We start from the raw sequence: 13,749 nt of genomic DNA, 5'->3' as shown, positions 1-13,749 counted from the left end.
GCACAGCCTTGGGGCTGACCTTGCGTGGGCCTGTCCCCAAAGGGTAGGAGCACATTTGGAGGGTGAGAGGGATGAATCGAAGGGGTGGGCGCTGCTCCCTGCCAGCTGGCCCTGGTGCCAGGGAACGGTCGCGGTCGTGTTTAACTTGTTGCTCTTGAAATAGCCTAAGTTTACATCACCGCGGGAAGGGATTGGATAAGGTCATAGGGGAAAAATCCATCAAAAGGGCTTTTTTTTAAAAAAAAAAAAAAAAAAAAAAAAAAAAAAAAAAAAAAAAAAAAAAAAAAAAAAAAAAAAAAAAAAAAAAAAAAACAAAACCACAACCCAACAAAAACCAAGCTCTGCGTCACAGATCGCTGGACACAAGCAAGGAAATATCTGCATATGCTGACCCCAAGCCCGGGCCTTCTCCATCAGCATTTGTGCTAGTGGCAGGAGTACTGGCCTGACCAGAGGCACCCTGCTCTGAGGCGGAGGTATCCTCACCAGTTTGGCTGCCAAAGACGGCCAAACCTTTGTTCTCCCAAGCTGGCACATTAACAGTGCCCTCCTGCAGTTTTTTGCACCAAACCAACCCATGGAAGCAGGCGAACATACACCAGTCTCTGGCACTGCTTTCCCCCACTGTTTATCTGGTGCCCATCATGAGATGCTCATGCCTTCCCTGGTGCTGCATCCCACTCCTGGGATGCAGAGGTGGATGTTTTACATGGTGATGTCACTACATTCTTTTTTTTCTTCTTTATTGTGATAGGTGAAAAACTGTTTTAAAAACAACAACAAAAAATAGATGCAAACTTGCAGTACAATTCCCTGGTTGCAGCTGGAGCCCAGCTGGGAGGAAAAAGACTTCTAAGACAGAGAAAAGGGAGGCTCTGATTATTTATTAGTGGCCAATGTTTGATTGCTTGCTAATCAGTCCAGAGAACACACTCGGGTTCTCCTGGCCTCCTCGCTCACATGTGGTTCCTGTTGGTTTGTCCCTTCCTCCCTCCCTCTCTCTGGTTTTGCTTTGTTTGTTTTTCTGATAATTTGGTTGTTTTTTCCATGTCATTTTCCGTCAAACCGCATGTTTTTTCCCCTTTCTCTCGCCAGGCACTGCAGTGACAGACACGGAGGAAGCAGACCAGCTTGGGACTGCTTGTCCTCTGCCAGTCCCTTTCCCAGTTCCTTTCCCACCACTCATTGCCTGGGAGGCAGTGATGCCCATGGGGCAGAGCTGGGGCTGGCACCAGGCTACAAGACCCCACAGCACCACTGTGACACAGTCGGTGACTCCACTGCCTGCATCCCAACCTCTCTGCCTCTTCTGCTGGAGGAAATTCTGCTGTATTTCCTCTCCCACACAGACCTCATCCCTGCCTGCACTCCAAAGCACTGGGCAGCAGCCTTGCAAGGCAGTGGGCAGAGTGATGAGGGTCAGATGCCCAGCTGGCAGGGCTCGGTCCTCCCCTAAGCTGGGCAGACGGACAAATGGACAGAGCTCCTGAGTTGGGATGGAGATAAGAAGATTAGAAAGGGATGAAAGAACAGGAGTGGAAGGAGGGTGCCTGCCCTGGCTGCCTCCCTCCTTCCCTCCCTTCTTTGCACACAAGGCCTCCCTGCTCCCATGTGCGCTCTCTGGCTTCTGGCAGCCTTTCCACCGTGCGTTTCCACTCCTCTCTGGCCCATTAGCAGTATTTTTATAACATTCTGTAACGCACAGAGCCGTGTGCCAAACCTCAAGAGTGCATTATTTCCCAACGTCTTTGTTATATCCACCCCCGGGCCCTCCGGCTGCGCGTTTCCAAATGCAGAGCTATGGCTTGTGGGGGCAGCCAGGAGCCCGGCACCACACTCCTGGTACCCAGAGCCTTCCCTTCCCTCCTGCCTGCTCCTGGTGCTCAGCCCCAGGCTCAGGCCACAGGAGCAGGCCAGGTGTGCAAAAAGGCCTGGACCCATCTCCTACTTCAGGCTGTACTTGGGCATCTGCTGCTCTCCAGGCTGCAGGGCAGGTGATCACTGAAGATAAACACAAAGCATCCTGGTTGCTCTCCTGTGCTTCACCCCCCACTCAGCTGCCTGAAAAATGGGGCAGACAAACAAATCACTGATCCAAGTGCCCTGAAAGAGGCTTCCCTGAAGAAGTGCTGCAAGAGGCTTCCCTGAAGAAGTGCCAGCTTCCCCCAGGCCAATTTGTGCTAGGGATGATTTGGGATCCTTAGGGATAAGCAGGCCTGTGGGCCTTTCCTTCTTATCATCCCTGGATGCACACTGTCCCACTGTATGAGCACCAGTGTGCCCATTTCTGAAGGGGACAAGACAAACAGCTACCCCCAGTCTCTGCAGGGTGCTGGTGGGCTCTTGGCCACATCCTCCATGATGTGGACCTGGGTGTCAAACCCCACCCCAGGGACCAGATGAGCTACCTGTGTCCTCCCTCCCTGCCTGATCAAGCCCATTCATGAGACACCTTCACACTCGTGCTTGTGCCATTATGTAAAATCCTGACCCCTTCCGCAAGAAATCCCCACCCCAGATATCCCTGGGTACCCCCACAGCCACTGACACATCCCACAGGAGCCCCTGGCTCTTTCTGGGCAAGGGCCATTATGGATAACACCACTGAGAGTGGTCCAAACGCTGATGCTGAAGCTTCACATCTCTCCCAGCAGCTCCCCTTTTCAGCACAGTCTGATCCCCCTTAGCTATTTTCTAAGCTGTGTTCCAATTCTCATACTAATCCACATTTTCTCTGGTTTAACTCATAATTTCCCATGTGGCATCATAGCAAATACTTCACTGAAGTCAAGACAGATTAAATCGACCACATTTCTGGGCTTAGAAAATCGTTTCCCTTATCAAGGAAAGCTATCAGGTTAATTTGGTGTGATACATCCCTGGCAAGCTCCCCTTGTATTTTTCTCCCATTTTCCATTTGTCTCCAAGTCTTTAATTGCTCCCTCTTCCAAGCATGCCCCACAGCCCCACTGTGCTGTGGGGTCAGGCTGTCTGCTCGGGACTTTTCCTTCTCTTAAGCACAGGAGGCACATTGCCTCTCCCCACAGCCCTGGGTGCCACCACTGACCTCTCAGCTCCTAATGAGCCTTGCTAATGAACAGATGTCCTCACACAGGGGATGAGGTGTTCCCCAAGCCTTCAGTGCATTGTCTTCTTTGAAGGTGCCTCCATGACAGGGGATCATCTCCAGGTTTTATCCTCCCTCCTCTCCTTTAGCTTGTGATGCCCTCGCTCTCAGCATCGCCACTCAGACCCAGCGGGGTTCATTTGGTATCGAGCTCTGCCAAGCTTAATTTTAATCTCCACTGAAACCTGTCTGCAGAGCCAGCTCTACTCTTCTCTCCTCATTTGCTCTGTATTTATGTGGCTAACTCGCCTTTTCATTTCCTCTGCAAGGTCTCACTCAGCTTGACTCCTGGCAGGTCTCCCTTTCTCCCTGTGCTCGCTGACCCCCATGACAGAGCTTGCTTTGCTAATTGACACCCTTTCCCGGTCCTCGACCCTTCTCCGCTCCCTCCCCACATCCTTCCTGTGGTGTTGTAAGATCAGGAGCACTCCTGGCTTGCCTGTGGGGCATGCTTCAGGTACTGTCGTTTATTTAATGAGATCTCCAGCACTTGTCCACTCACAGCCCCCATCCCCTCTCTCCCAACTGCAGTCAACTTTCTTGTTGCCCCAGTAAAAGAGAAAAATGCAGGCATAGGCCTGTTTTCATTTAATTTCCCATGCAATTGAAATGAAACAGTCCAAGATCCCTCAAATCCCAGGTTTGTGCTCCCAATGCACTCAGCTGCAGCAGGGATGCTACCACAGGGCCATGCTCAAACGTCCCATGAGTCACTCAACTGCACCTCCATGCCCAAGCCCATCTCCATCCCCTCCTGGGATGCTCCCAAACCCACTCCTTTGCATGAAGCCACACCCACACACCTCCAGGGAATCAATAATACCCAGCAGAGCCAGGAAACTTGGGGTGGGGAGGGGTATGCAGGCTGGGGTTGGGGGTGGTAGCGCTGGGAAAAGAAACCTCGCAGAGAACATTAAATTAAAATCCAGGCAATTAAATTAATTACTTCTAAAAGCGTCTCACCTGATTAGTTCCTTGCACAGTTAATTGTGTTAACAACACCAGACATTCGCTTATTTATTTGTCACCCTATCTCCTGGGGCTGCTGGGCCCCTCCAGTGTCCAACTGGGCTCCTCAGCTACCCAGTGCTCAAGGCGGGGCTGTGAATCTCCAGCAAATGGGAACACACAGTAATGGGAAACAGCAGGATTTGGGCTCTAACGCTGAGCAATTCCCACGGGTCCCTGAGCGGATTGACAGGGATTACTATTAGCGAGGTGCTTAGCAGATGGAGGAGCCATTGCAGAGTCACAGCGATGCCACAGCTGCAGAGGAGGTGGCTGGAGGCTGCAGCCCCCTCCCCCCTCCCCTCGTTTCCTGCAGACCTGGGCTACAGCCCCCCATGCGCTGTCACAGCCTGGAACAGCCTGGAACAGCCTCTCCCTAGACAGGATCTGGTGAGCACGTGCCCAAGCAGAGGAGCTGCAAAACCTCCTTGTGCTGCTGCCCACACTGCACCCAGCTGCCTGTTCTGCCTCTGAAATACTCGTGAATACTCCTCACCCCAACAGTGCAGTTAAGGGGCTCCCAACTCATTTGCTAGGCAGTGGCCTTTTTGTCTGCCATGCTCCCAGCCTCCACACCTGCTCGCTGGTGTGAGCCCTGCTGACTGCCTCCCCTTATCTGCTTCTCACACTGCTTTTCAGCTTCTTCCAGCATTCCTTCTCCGTAGCCCATGTGCCAGGATCCCTCCCAGATGACCCTAAACCATGAGTCAGACACCATACAGCATCTCCAAAATCTCTTCTACAGGTGCACTGAACCCCTCCTGCCTAATTTTCAGGGCTTATGCAGATCCTCCTGTGACCCTCTGCCTCTGTACCATGGTCTAGGACAGAAACACCACCCTGGCTCTGATGCAAGGTGCGGAGGGTGAGATGAGGAGGAGAGAAAGGCTCTGCTGTTTCTTCCAAACCTGGAAACATACAACTATCTACATGATGCATCCCTCAATGGCAGAGCATCCAGCTGGTGCCTCGCAGTATCCTCAGCAGCAATCATCCCACAGCAGGCTATGCCGGCTGGTGCTCCCAGACATCCACTGCTGACAGTTGCAGACACTGTACTGTGAAACACACAGTTGCTATCAGATGTACAAACACAGCAGTCCCCAAAACGCACAGCTGCTATCAGCTCTCAGCATCATGTGAAGTACAGCACAACCCTTATCTCTCCCCACGAAGAGACCTGTGAATCGGTGAATCTTGCACTTAAGACACGCAAAATGCTGGGGAATGTGCAGCTGTCCTCCAACATCCTGTGCACCCACGACCCTGCAAACACACAGGGATCACCAGCATCTTTTGGATGCTCCTCTGAAACAACCATGTTGCAGTAAACCCAGCCAGGACTTCTCCTTCCTGACTGCAATCTTCTCTGACAGCTCAGCCCCAACTCCTTCCACCTGCAGAGATGGTTGTTGTGGCACAAGGCTGGATGCAGAAGCTACATCCCTTCCCAAATTATTCCTGAGGCATCATTGAACCTATTGGCTTTGATGAAAAGTTTGGGGTGGAGGGACTGGTTCCAGCCAGCATTCCGCTGGGATTAGTATGCCATACATAGGGAGCTCATATGGTGGTGTGCAGCTGACAACTGTATGTATGGAAAGCACAGGGTTAGGAAGGTTATCTCAGTGTGACATGCTAGGGTACTCACTTCCCACCCTCAGGGTGGTCTGGTATTTTTGGTGCCAGGAGGAGCCCTCGTAGCAGGAGTACTGGCCGCTCTGTGCCAGGTCAACGTTCTTCAGGATCAGGTAGGACCCATTCAGGTGGGACTCGTCGATATCGGTGCCGTTTGCTGTCCAGGTCACTGCGGCATCCCAGTCCATGGAGCCACACTTCATGGTCACGTCTGCACCCACCCGCTCGTACTGGGTGTGGCCGTCTGTGGGGAGAAAGAGGAGAAAAATGGGATAGCTCAGAGCCCGTGGGCACAACTGCCTTGGAAGAGGGGATCTTAGCATCCCATCTGGGAAGTAAGACAAGGACTGGGGCATGAACTGACACTGTGTAGGTTGCCAGGGAAGCCTGAGTTCTCCCCCCTGGACCTAACAGTTATTTATTTGAACCTTGACTGACAAATACCAGGGCACTAGAATCCATGGACCACCTCCGCCCGCAGGATGACCTTTACCATGGAGGAGACACGTTGGGGCTGTATGTATGGCTCATCAGCCAAACCTGCCCACAGCACGGCCAGAGACACACACCATCCAGGCATTGCCATTCCCATATCTACATGTTAGAGGACACAAACATATGCATCAGAAACTCCCAGCAGAGAGATGACAGAGCCCCAGGACTTGTCACCAGCAAACTACACGTATTTCCTAGCAGAGATGGGAAGCAGGTATCTCTCCTTGCAATTCCCTATCCAGGAAACCAGGCAGGAGGACTGCAACCCAACTGTGCTGTGCTTTGTAAAGGGGCAGCTGCTTGGTGCATGCAGTGCTGTTTGTCTCCCTGTCTGGGTTTTCTATTCTCTCCATAATAACATGATGCCTTGCTGAGCTGTTTGATGTAGCATCTCACGAGTGGGGCATCACAGCTCATTGGGCACCAGCTGCCTAATTGAATTTTCTCAGGTTTCTGGACAGGAGCTGGAGCTGACATTCATTAATGATCCTTAGCAATTGAATATTTCCCATGTTGTTACACTTGGCTGTGCTGAGCTGCATGTGGCAAGGATAAAACCATGTGTGTGTGTGTGTGTGCATGACACGGGGTGAAGCAGGATGGGCAGATGAGAGGGAGATGAGGTTCCTTCAAGGCTTCATCAAGCCTTCGTGCACAGATGAGGGTGGTTCAGTTCTCAAATACTCCTGGGCTTCAAAAACACATTTGACAAGGTGCCTTCCAAGGAAACAAAGCAGCCCTGACACATGGAAAAGTCGTTGCAGGGATTTATAGCAGCTAAAGGTCACGAGACCAAAGGTAAGAGCAAGCTGTCAAATGTAGCAGTAGAAGACATCCCCTGGTGAAGTTTGACAGAGATCAGAGCTGGATCAGGTCTGCCCAACACCCTCATAACTCACAGGTAAAAGGGGGTCAAGGCAGCGAGAGAAGACAGTGTGCTGCTGAGGCTGTCAGGGCAGCCAAATCACAGCAGGGTTGCAAAGTGCTGCAGAAGTACGTCACGGTACAGACCCACCAGGCAGTTACCCTGTGTTGATAAATGCGCACTGGGATGCACACCAGGAGAATGAAGCCTTGCTTCCCCTACACACTCACGGTTCTAAACGTGCCACAGCCTTCAAGGAAACATACTTTGGAGTGATCACACTCACTTCCCTGAAAACATCAGCTCAGTGGTGACCAAGACTCCAAACCCAAAATGGAAAGCACTGTAATCTTAAAGTCATGAACAAATCTGTCCCCATGCTAGAAGGAGTACAGTACCGCTAAAAACAGAGCAGAGGAAGGAAATAGGAACAGCAAAGGCTGGAAGCAGATCCTACATAAGGATGGTTTAGTAAACTCAAACCCTTTATCCATAAAAGCAGACAACCAAGCAGAGATCTTAGCAATGATGGGTGACATGAGAGGACAAACAGAGAAGGACTGATTGCTCTGTCTCCTAATAAAATAAGGGGCAGCAAACAAACAAAAAGAAGTGGATATTTCTGCATGAAATGTGATTAAATTACAGAAATCCATGTCCATCAGATGCTATGGATGTCAACATTTGATAAGGGGAACACTAAGTAAATGAATTCATAGCAGAAGACACCACCCAGGGCACTAAAACACCAAGATGCCCAGTGAGCCAGGGGCAGCTGCAGGCAGCTGATGGTGGAGTAGGATGGGAAAAGCAGCCCCCAGGCTTGTCCTGCTCTTTTCTCCCACTCTAGACATCAGCTCCTAGGTGGGACCACACGGGCATGATCCAGCCATTCCTTGTATGAAAGCCCACAGCCTAATCCCCACCTGCAAAGGAGAGAGACCCAGGGTAAAGCTGGCCCTTGGAGGAGAGCCTGGAAGATCTCCGCCCTCCTGCAGTTGGTCTGTCAGGACACCTACTTCTGACAGGGATACAGCACCTTTGGGGATGTTACCCCTGCTGGGAAAGGGTGTGCTAGGAAAAGACAGGGAAAAACTGGGTTGTAGTAAGTAAGATGCTGGTGGGATGCCTCAGGACCATTTCAGACACGAGCCAAGGATGGGGACCTTTGGATAAGTGGGTGGGTGGATCAATGGAAGGATGGACACCCAACTAGGCAGACGGTGGATGAACAGATACAGGTATCAGAGTGTACTTTAAAGTTCCAGCATCTTATTCAAGTTTTCCTCTAATTTCTTCTATTGCATTAGGTAAAGACATTTTGTCTTTCCTTTCCTGCTGGCTCACACATGGCCTTTGACTATCTTGTTCTTACATGTGGGATTCTGCTTGGCAGAAGCGCTGGAGACAGTGCACCATCCACAGACCTACCTCTTTTGCCTTGCTCTTGCCTGCCCACAAAAAGCTCTGGGATATCCAGCTCTACTTCTCATGACTGTGGCTGAGAGCTTGTCTATAGCTAGTGGCTGAAGGACTAAGCCGGGAAGGAGGGAAAGGCACCTTGAATTATTTCTTATTTGTCCTTAAACACAGAACAAACACATCAGCATTCATCCAGAAGGGCTGAGGGAGCCATTCCTGAAGACAGGTCTTTGAAACCTACTTTCCAAGGCAATGATTTAAGGTTTCTGATGAAGCAGAAACCCAAAGCACAGCTTCAGAGGAAGCATTTCTCACAGCAGGGTTTGCTGAGGATCTTACTGGAGCAGGTACAGGTCTCCATGTCCTTCCTCACCCCATTCCAGGCATGGGAGCCCCACCCAACCATATTGCTGTGCAAACGCGTGGCAGCTCCCCCAGAATGTTGAAGCAGCCCTGTTTTACACTGCAGACACAAGCTCTGCTTTAGGATGGGGATGGACAACAGTGTCCAGAACTTTTACAGGGAGTTTCCACTTCCTGTAGACTGGGAATGGGCAGACTCCCCTTTCAGCCCACCCAGAGCTTCACAGCTCCCTTGACCAGAGAGAGAAGGGAGGTTTGTCTGCAGTCCTTGTCATCACATAACTGGTAACATACAGGATCTATGGCCACAGTGGTGCCTGTGCTGCAGGGCCAGCCCTGTTGGATGGACATCAAACAGTGACATGGGCAGAAACAGAGCCAACAGCTGGCAGTTGAGTCTTTATAGCGAGACTGAAAGGGCAACAACACTGGGAAGACCTGTAAAAACTTGAGGACACTGTGCTGAGAAGGAGAGGAAATCCTCTTGGGACCTTCCAGCTCCACTGGCTGCTCTCCCTCTGCTCCACATGAAGCTCCCACCCTGGCAGCATGGGCAGCTGCCAGCCATGGCAGGTGTGCTGCTGGGCACTGTCCCACCCAGCACATATGGTGCCATGGATGAGGCGCTGGGGGTCTGTGCCCACATGCCTGAGGGGTCACTGGAACAGCCAGCAGAGGAAGTGGAGAAGATGGTTTGCATTTCTGGCACCAGCACTCGCTGCAGCCCTTCAGTGGGGGTCTTTGAGCCAGGGCCTGTAGCAAGACAACATCCAGCAGGCAAACATGAGGCCAAAACTGTCCTTGCTGTCACAGCAATTTGCAGATAGACTGGAACAATTATTCCCTCTGGAGCACTCTGCCCAAATGCACCGTGGGGTTGTGGCTCATGCAGGCAGAGAGAGAGCAAAGGAAGGCACTGCAGCATTTCTGGGGAGAGGCACAAGCACTTTGAAGGTTGCACAGCCTCAGGAAACTGAAGCAGTGAGAAGAGCAATGTCTCTGCTTTCCCTGACAGGACATGGAGCATTTCTGCACTAGGATAGAGAATTACATACATCTTTGGACAGAGACATTCACATCACCCCCCTAGCCTTTGTACCTCCCTCTCAGAGCTAAGAAACTAGCCCTAAGTAATTATCTCAGTGGCTAATTAGCTGTCTGTGTACACAATAAATTATATATTTAATATTTACATGGTGCCAGGACTATGCCAAAAGCTTTCCAAGCAGATAAACCAGAAAGGCCTTGCATTGTTCAACTTCCCACGGTAAATGAGATAAATCAGCCCACAAGAGATCAGCTGGGAGCCCAAGAGGATGGAGAGGGCAAGGGGACAGAGAGGGGGCCAGGGGAGGATGTTCTGGCCTTCTCCAGCCATTGGACAGGGTAGTGGCACATCCTGTGGCCTCTCTCTTGCTCCGGGACCCATGTTCACTGGCCTCAGCAGCATCAACTGTGTCCAAGGGATGCCAGTGGCTCCACTCCCATGTGCAGCCTCATAGCCCTGAGGTATGCCCTTCTTGAGATGAAACAGCCTCTGGCTTTGGAGAGGGTTTCCTGACACCAGCTCCTTGAAGCACACCCCACCCTTGATCTTCTCACATCTATTCCCCTTGGTGCCACTTGGTCCTTGCACGGCTTTTGTTGCCAGCAGAAACCTTCCCTTCAAGGAGAAGAAATTTCATGCTTAAGGAGGCACTTCTTCCACAAGTGATTTAAAACTGGATACATCTTTGTAAGGAAACAGGCATAATTAAGTGTCATTGATGTAGCCAAAGATATGGACTGTTCCAAGTTAATTTTGTCCATTAATGAAGAGTTGCAGAAAGCAGAGCCTGCATTTGTTTGCTCTACTTTGGTAAATCCCTGGAGTCAGCAGCTTTGCTCTTGACAAGAAAAAATAATTAGCAAGAAACTTTAATTAAGAGATAACAGATGGGTGCTAAAGGACTTGTACTCAATCATGCCACGATAGCCTGGAAGCAGACCTTGGTTTACTTCAGGGTTGTTGTGAAGGAGGCACTTTACCCCTCCTACGTGCCTGGCTCAGGGCAAGATCCAGGGCAGGAAAACCTCTTCTCTCAGCCTGGATGCGACCACAAAGCGTTCTCCTGTGAGTGTTGGCAAAGCCCTGTTCCCCCTGGAGAAGCTTTCCTCCCATTCTGCAGCAGCCTCACCTCCCACCACTGGCCTGCTGAGTGCAGCTCCCTCTGCGGCTGCACCCCAAAGCCAGCTGGGGATGTCCATCATGAGAGGACAAGTGGCTTCATGGCCCTCCTAGCTGCTGAGTTGCACAAGGCTGGTGCTTCTCCCATCAACCCTGATGCAACATCTGCTGGGCCTTTCTGAGGATGAAATGACACTTTTACCACCAAATGTTCCATTGTCACAAATGATAATTCAATCCATGGGCCCCCTCTTGGACCCGATGGTCCAGCGGTGGTGAGGTGTGATGCCTGCTCTGCTGTGAGCTTGACAATGCCATCCCTCAGACTGAGGTCCAGTGACACAGTTGGGATGGCAGCACTGTCAGAATGGTGGCCCTTGCATCGCCTGTGCACAGGGGCCAACAAGGCTACACAGTGGCAGGGCATCAGCACCCTCCTGGGAAAAAACACAGTGCTAAATCCAGTAAGAAACCATGGAACAGAGATCCACTGCTGGAAGCAGAAGCCACACAAACTCACAGCAGAAGCAAGGGCCAAGTCCTTGCTGCAGCACTGGTTCAGCCTCATGGGAGGCATCAGCTCCCTGTGCCTTTTGGGCTGTGGTCCCCTGGGAAGCCCTGGGTGGCAGACATGGTGGCAGGATGGGGAGTGCTGCTTTAGCAGATAGGTAACTTAGTGCCATTTTTCTGCTTATACCATGCCATCAGGCTTGCTGAATCAACAGCTTTGGCCTGGTCTGACTAGGACCTCACCTGGGCAGAGTTTTATATCTCTGTCTTGTCCTGGTATTGCTGCATTTTCCTCACCCCAATGTTGGGGCAAAACCTCTCTTTAGACCTGCCAAATCGCATCAGCTCAGAGCCTCATGCTGGCAGTGCTCCTGGTTGTAAGCCAAAGGGCTCCATGTCAGAGACAGCCTTCTTTTCCTTCGTGCTATCATACTCTGCTCCTGTTGGGAGTAGTAGTGGGAACTGTAAAGGGATGTGGTGCCTGAAGAATAACTTGACCCTGGTCACAGGGGCCAAGCAAAACTGGGAACAGTAACCAAGTCCATCCTGACTCAGCAACAAGAGTCTCCTCAGCCATACACGGGTAGGAGACTCCGAAGAAGCTGCCCTTTCCCATGGCTTAAGGGTAGGAGTGAGCTCTGCCAGAGGGTGCTAATGCTGGTGTGCACCCATCTGCAGTGGTCACACACCTCTATCACTGATCACCCTCGGTTGACACAACCAGGACCAGGAGAAGATGCACCTCTGCTGTTATTTCTGCTTTTCTGTCCCAGTTGCCCTGCAGCAGAGAGGTCTGGATTCTGTTGGGTTGATGATCTTAGCTTTTTTTTTCCCCCCACAGGAGACTTTGTTCTTGCATCCCATGAGGGAACCTGAGCTCATGCGTTGATCTGTTTTCCGGAAGGTCTTGGTAAGACATCACTTGGATGTCCTAACTCTTCCGGTCCAAGTGTTCTGGGACTCCAAGTGCTCTCCTTGCTGCAGATGGCTGAGCTATGACACCATTTTCATCCTAAGGCAAAGGGAAGGCTTGCCCACTTCGTTTCCTTGCAAAGTCAACTTGAGATGACTCATCTTGAGGAAGAGCAGTGGCATGGCAAAGCAGCAATTCCTCCAGTCCCCTGCAACTACATCATGGCTACCCCAGCATGGGGGGGGGGGGGGTCTGATATGGGGGGAAGGTGTTGGAAGACAGGGGGACATGAATGGCACTAATGGGAACCAGCACAGAACAGAAAAATCCCACCAATATCTTTCAAGCCAGGCTTATTCGAGCCTTCAACCTTTGCTGCCGAGTGACTGGTGTTAGCACCATGGATGAATTAGAGGCTTGTTTTCTGGTCCTGCTTTTTCATGCAGACAGGACAAATAACTCTAGGCTACAAAAGAGTGCTTAGATCAGGCTTTTCAATGCCGTTTAAGGGGAAATCAATATGATTCAGAATTAGGTGCCCAAATCACAGCTATAAACACAAGAAAAGCTCATTGTGGTACAGCAACAGCGTGAAGACACCTGTATTTACTGAGCTTTGGGGAGGAGCTAGAGCCAGATAGAGACGTCAGGGCTCCTCGCACCCCGCTGACCTCAACCTGCCTTTTCATCCCGGCACACAGCACACACTTCCTCACCACTGTTTGCCAGTGCCCACACGCCCTCCCCCAAATAACAGCCTTGCTCCACATGATTACTCTGGGGGCGACTGCTATTTGTTCACACAACAGCCCGGCTCCCGCTTCACCCCACTCAGGGTTGGGGATTAGCATCAGGCATTCTGCAATGTTTTTTTATTAGCGCAGAATTATGGAAGTCAGAGGCGTAAAAGACCTGTTGGGTCCCACTCAGTCCATCCTCCTTCTGCCAAGACAGTATTGGTCCCTGCAGCATATTTACTATTTCTCCAGTCTAATTTTACATACTGTACAATCTGTGCTGTGCCAAGTTACGATCCCTGTGTGAGAAGCAGAGCTCTCAATTTCCAGGCTCTTGGGTGTGTAAAATCACAACCGCGATGTTAAATTAACTTTTTTTTCCCTTGCATTTAATCATTTAATAGCTCTAAAATTCAGCCCCTCAGGCTCTTTCTGTCTGTCTGTTGGCTTGGGTTTTGCCTGCTGTGGGCCAGTGGCTTGTCGCTTACACATGTAACGCTCCCA

General features: G+C 51.0%; 1 protein-coding gene across 4 annotated transcripts in view; it reads right to left on the bottom strand.

Moving 5' to 3' along the window:
• CNTFR (ciliary neurotrophic factor receptor) overlaps positions 1-13,749 on the bottom strand; it is a 201,870-nt gene that overhangs the window by 52,368 nt on the left and 135,753 nt on the right. For all 4 annotated transcript variants that reach the window (XM_027906219.1, XM_027906233.1, XM_027906241.1 and 1 more), the window contains one exon: positions 5,787-6,017. In XM_027906219.1, coding sequence (XP_027762020.1) covers positions 5,787-6,017 — 231 coding nt within the window. The remainder of the gene's footprint in view (positions 1-5,786; positions 6,018-13,749) is intronic.

This window comes from Empidonax traillii, unplaced genomic scaffold (genome assembly GCF_003031625.1).
Source record: "Empidonax traillii isolate 1590-97213 ecotype Southwest subspecies unplaced genomic scaffold, ASM303162v1 scaffold26:size2357266, whole genome shotgun sequence".
Taxonomy (NCBI): domain Eukaryota; kingdom Metazoa; phylum Chordata; class Aves; order Passeriformes; family Tyrannidae; genus Empidonax; species Empidonax traillii.
The sequence above is the reverse complement of the archived record's forward strand: the minus strand, read 5'-3'. Positions and strand labels throughout refer to the sequence as shown.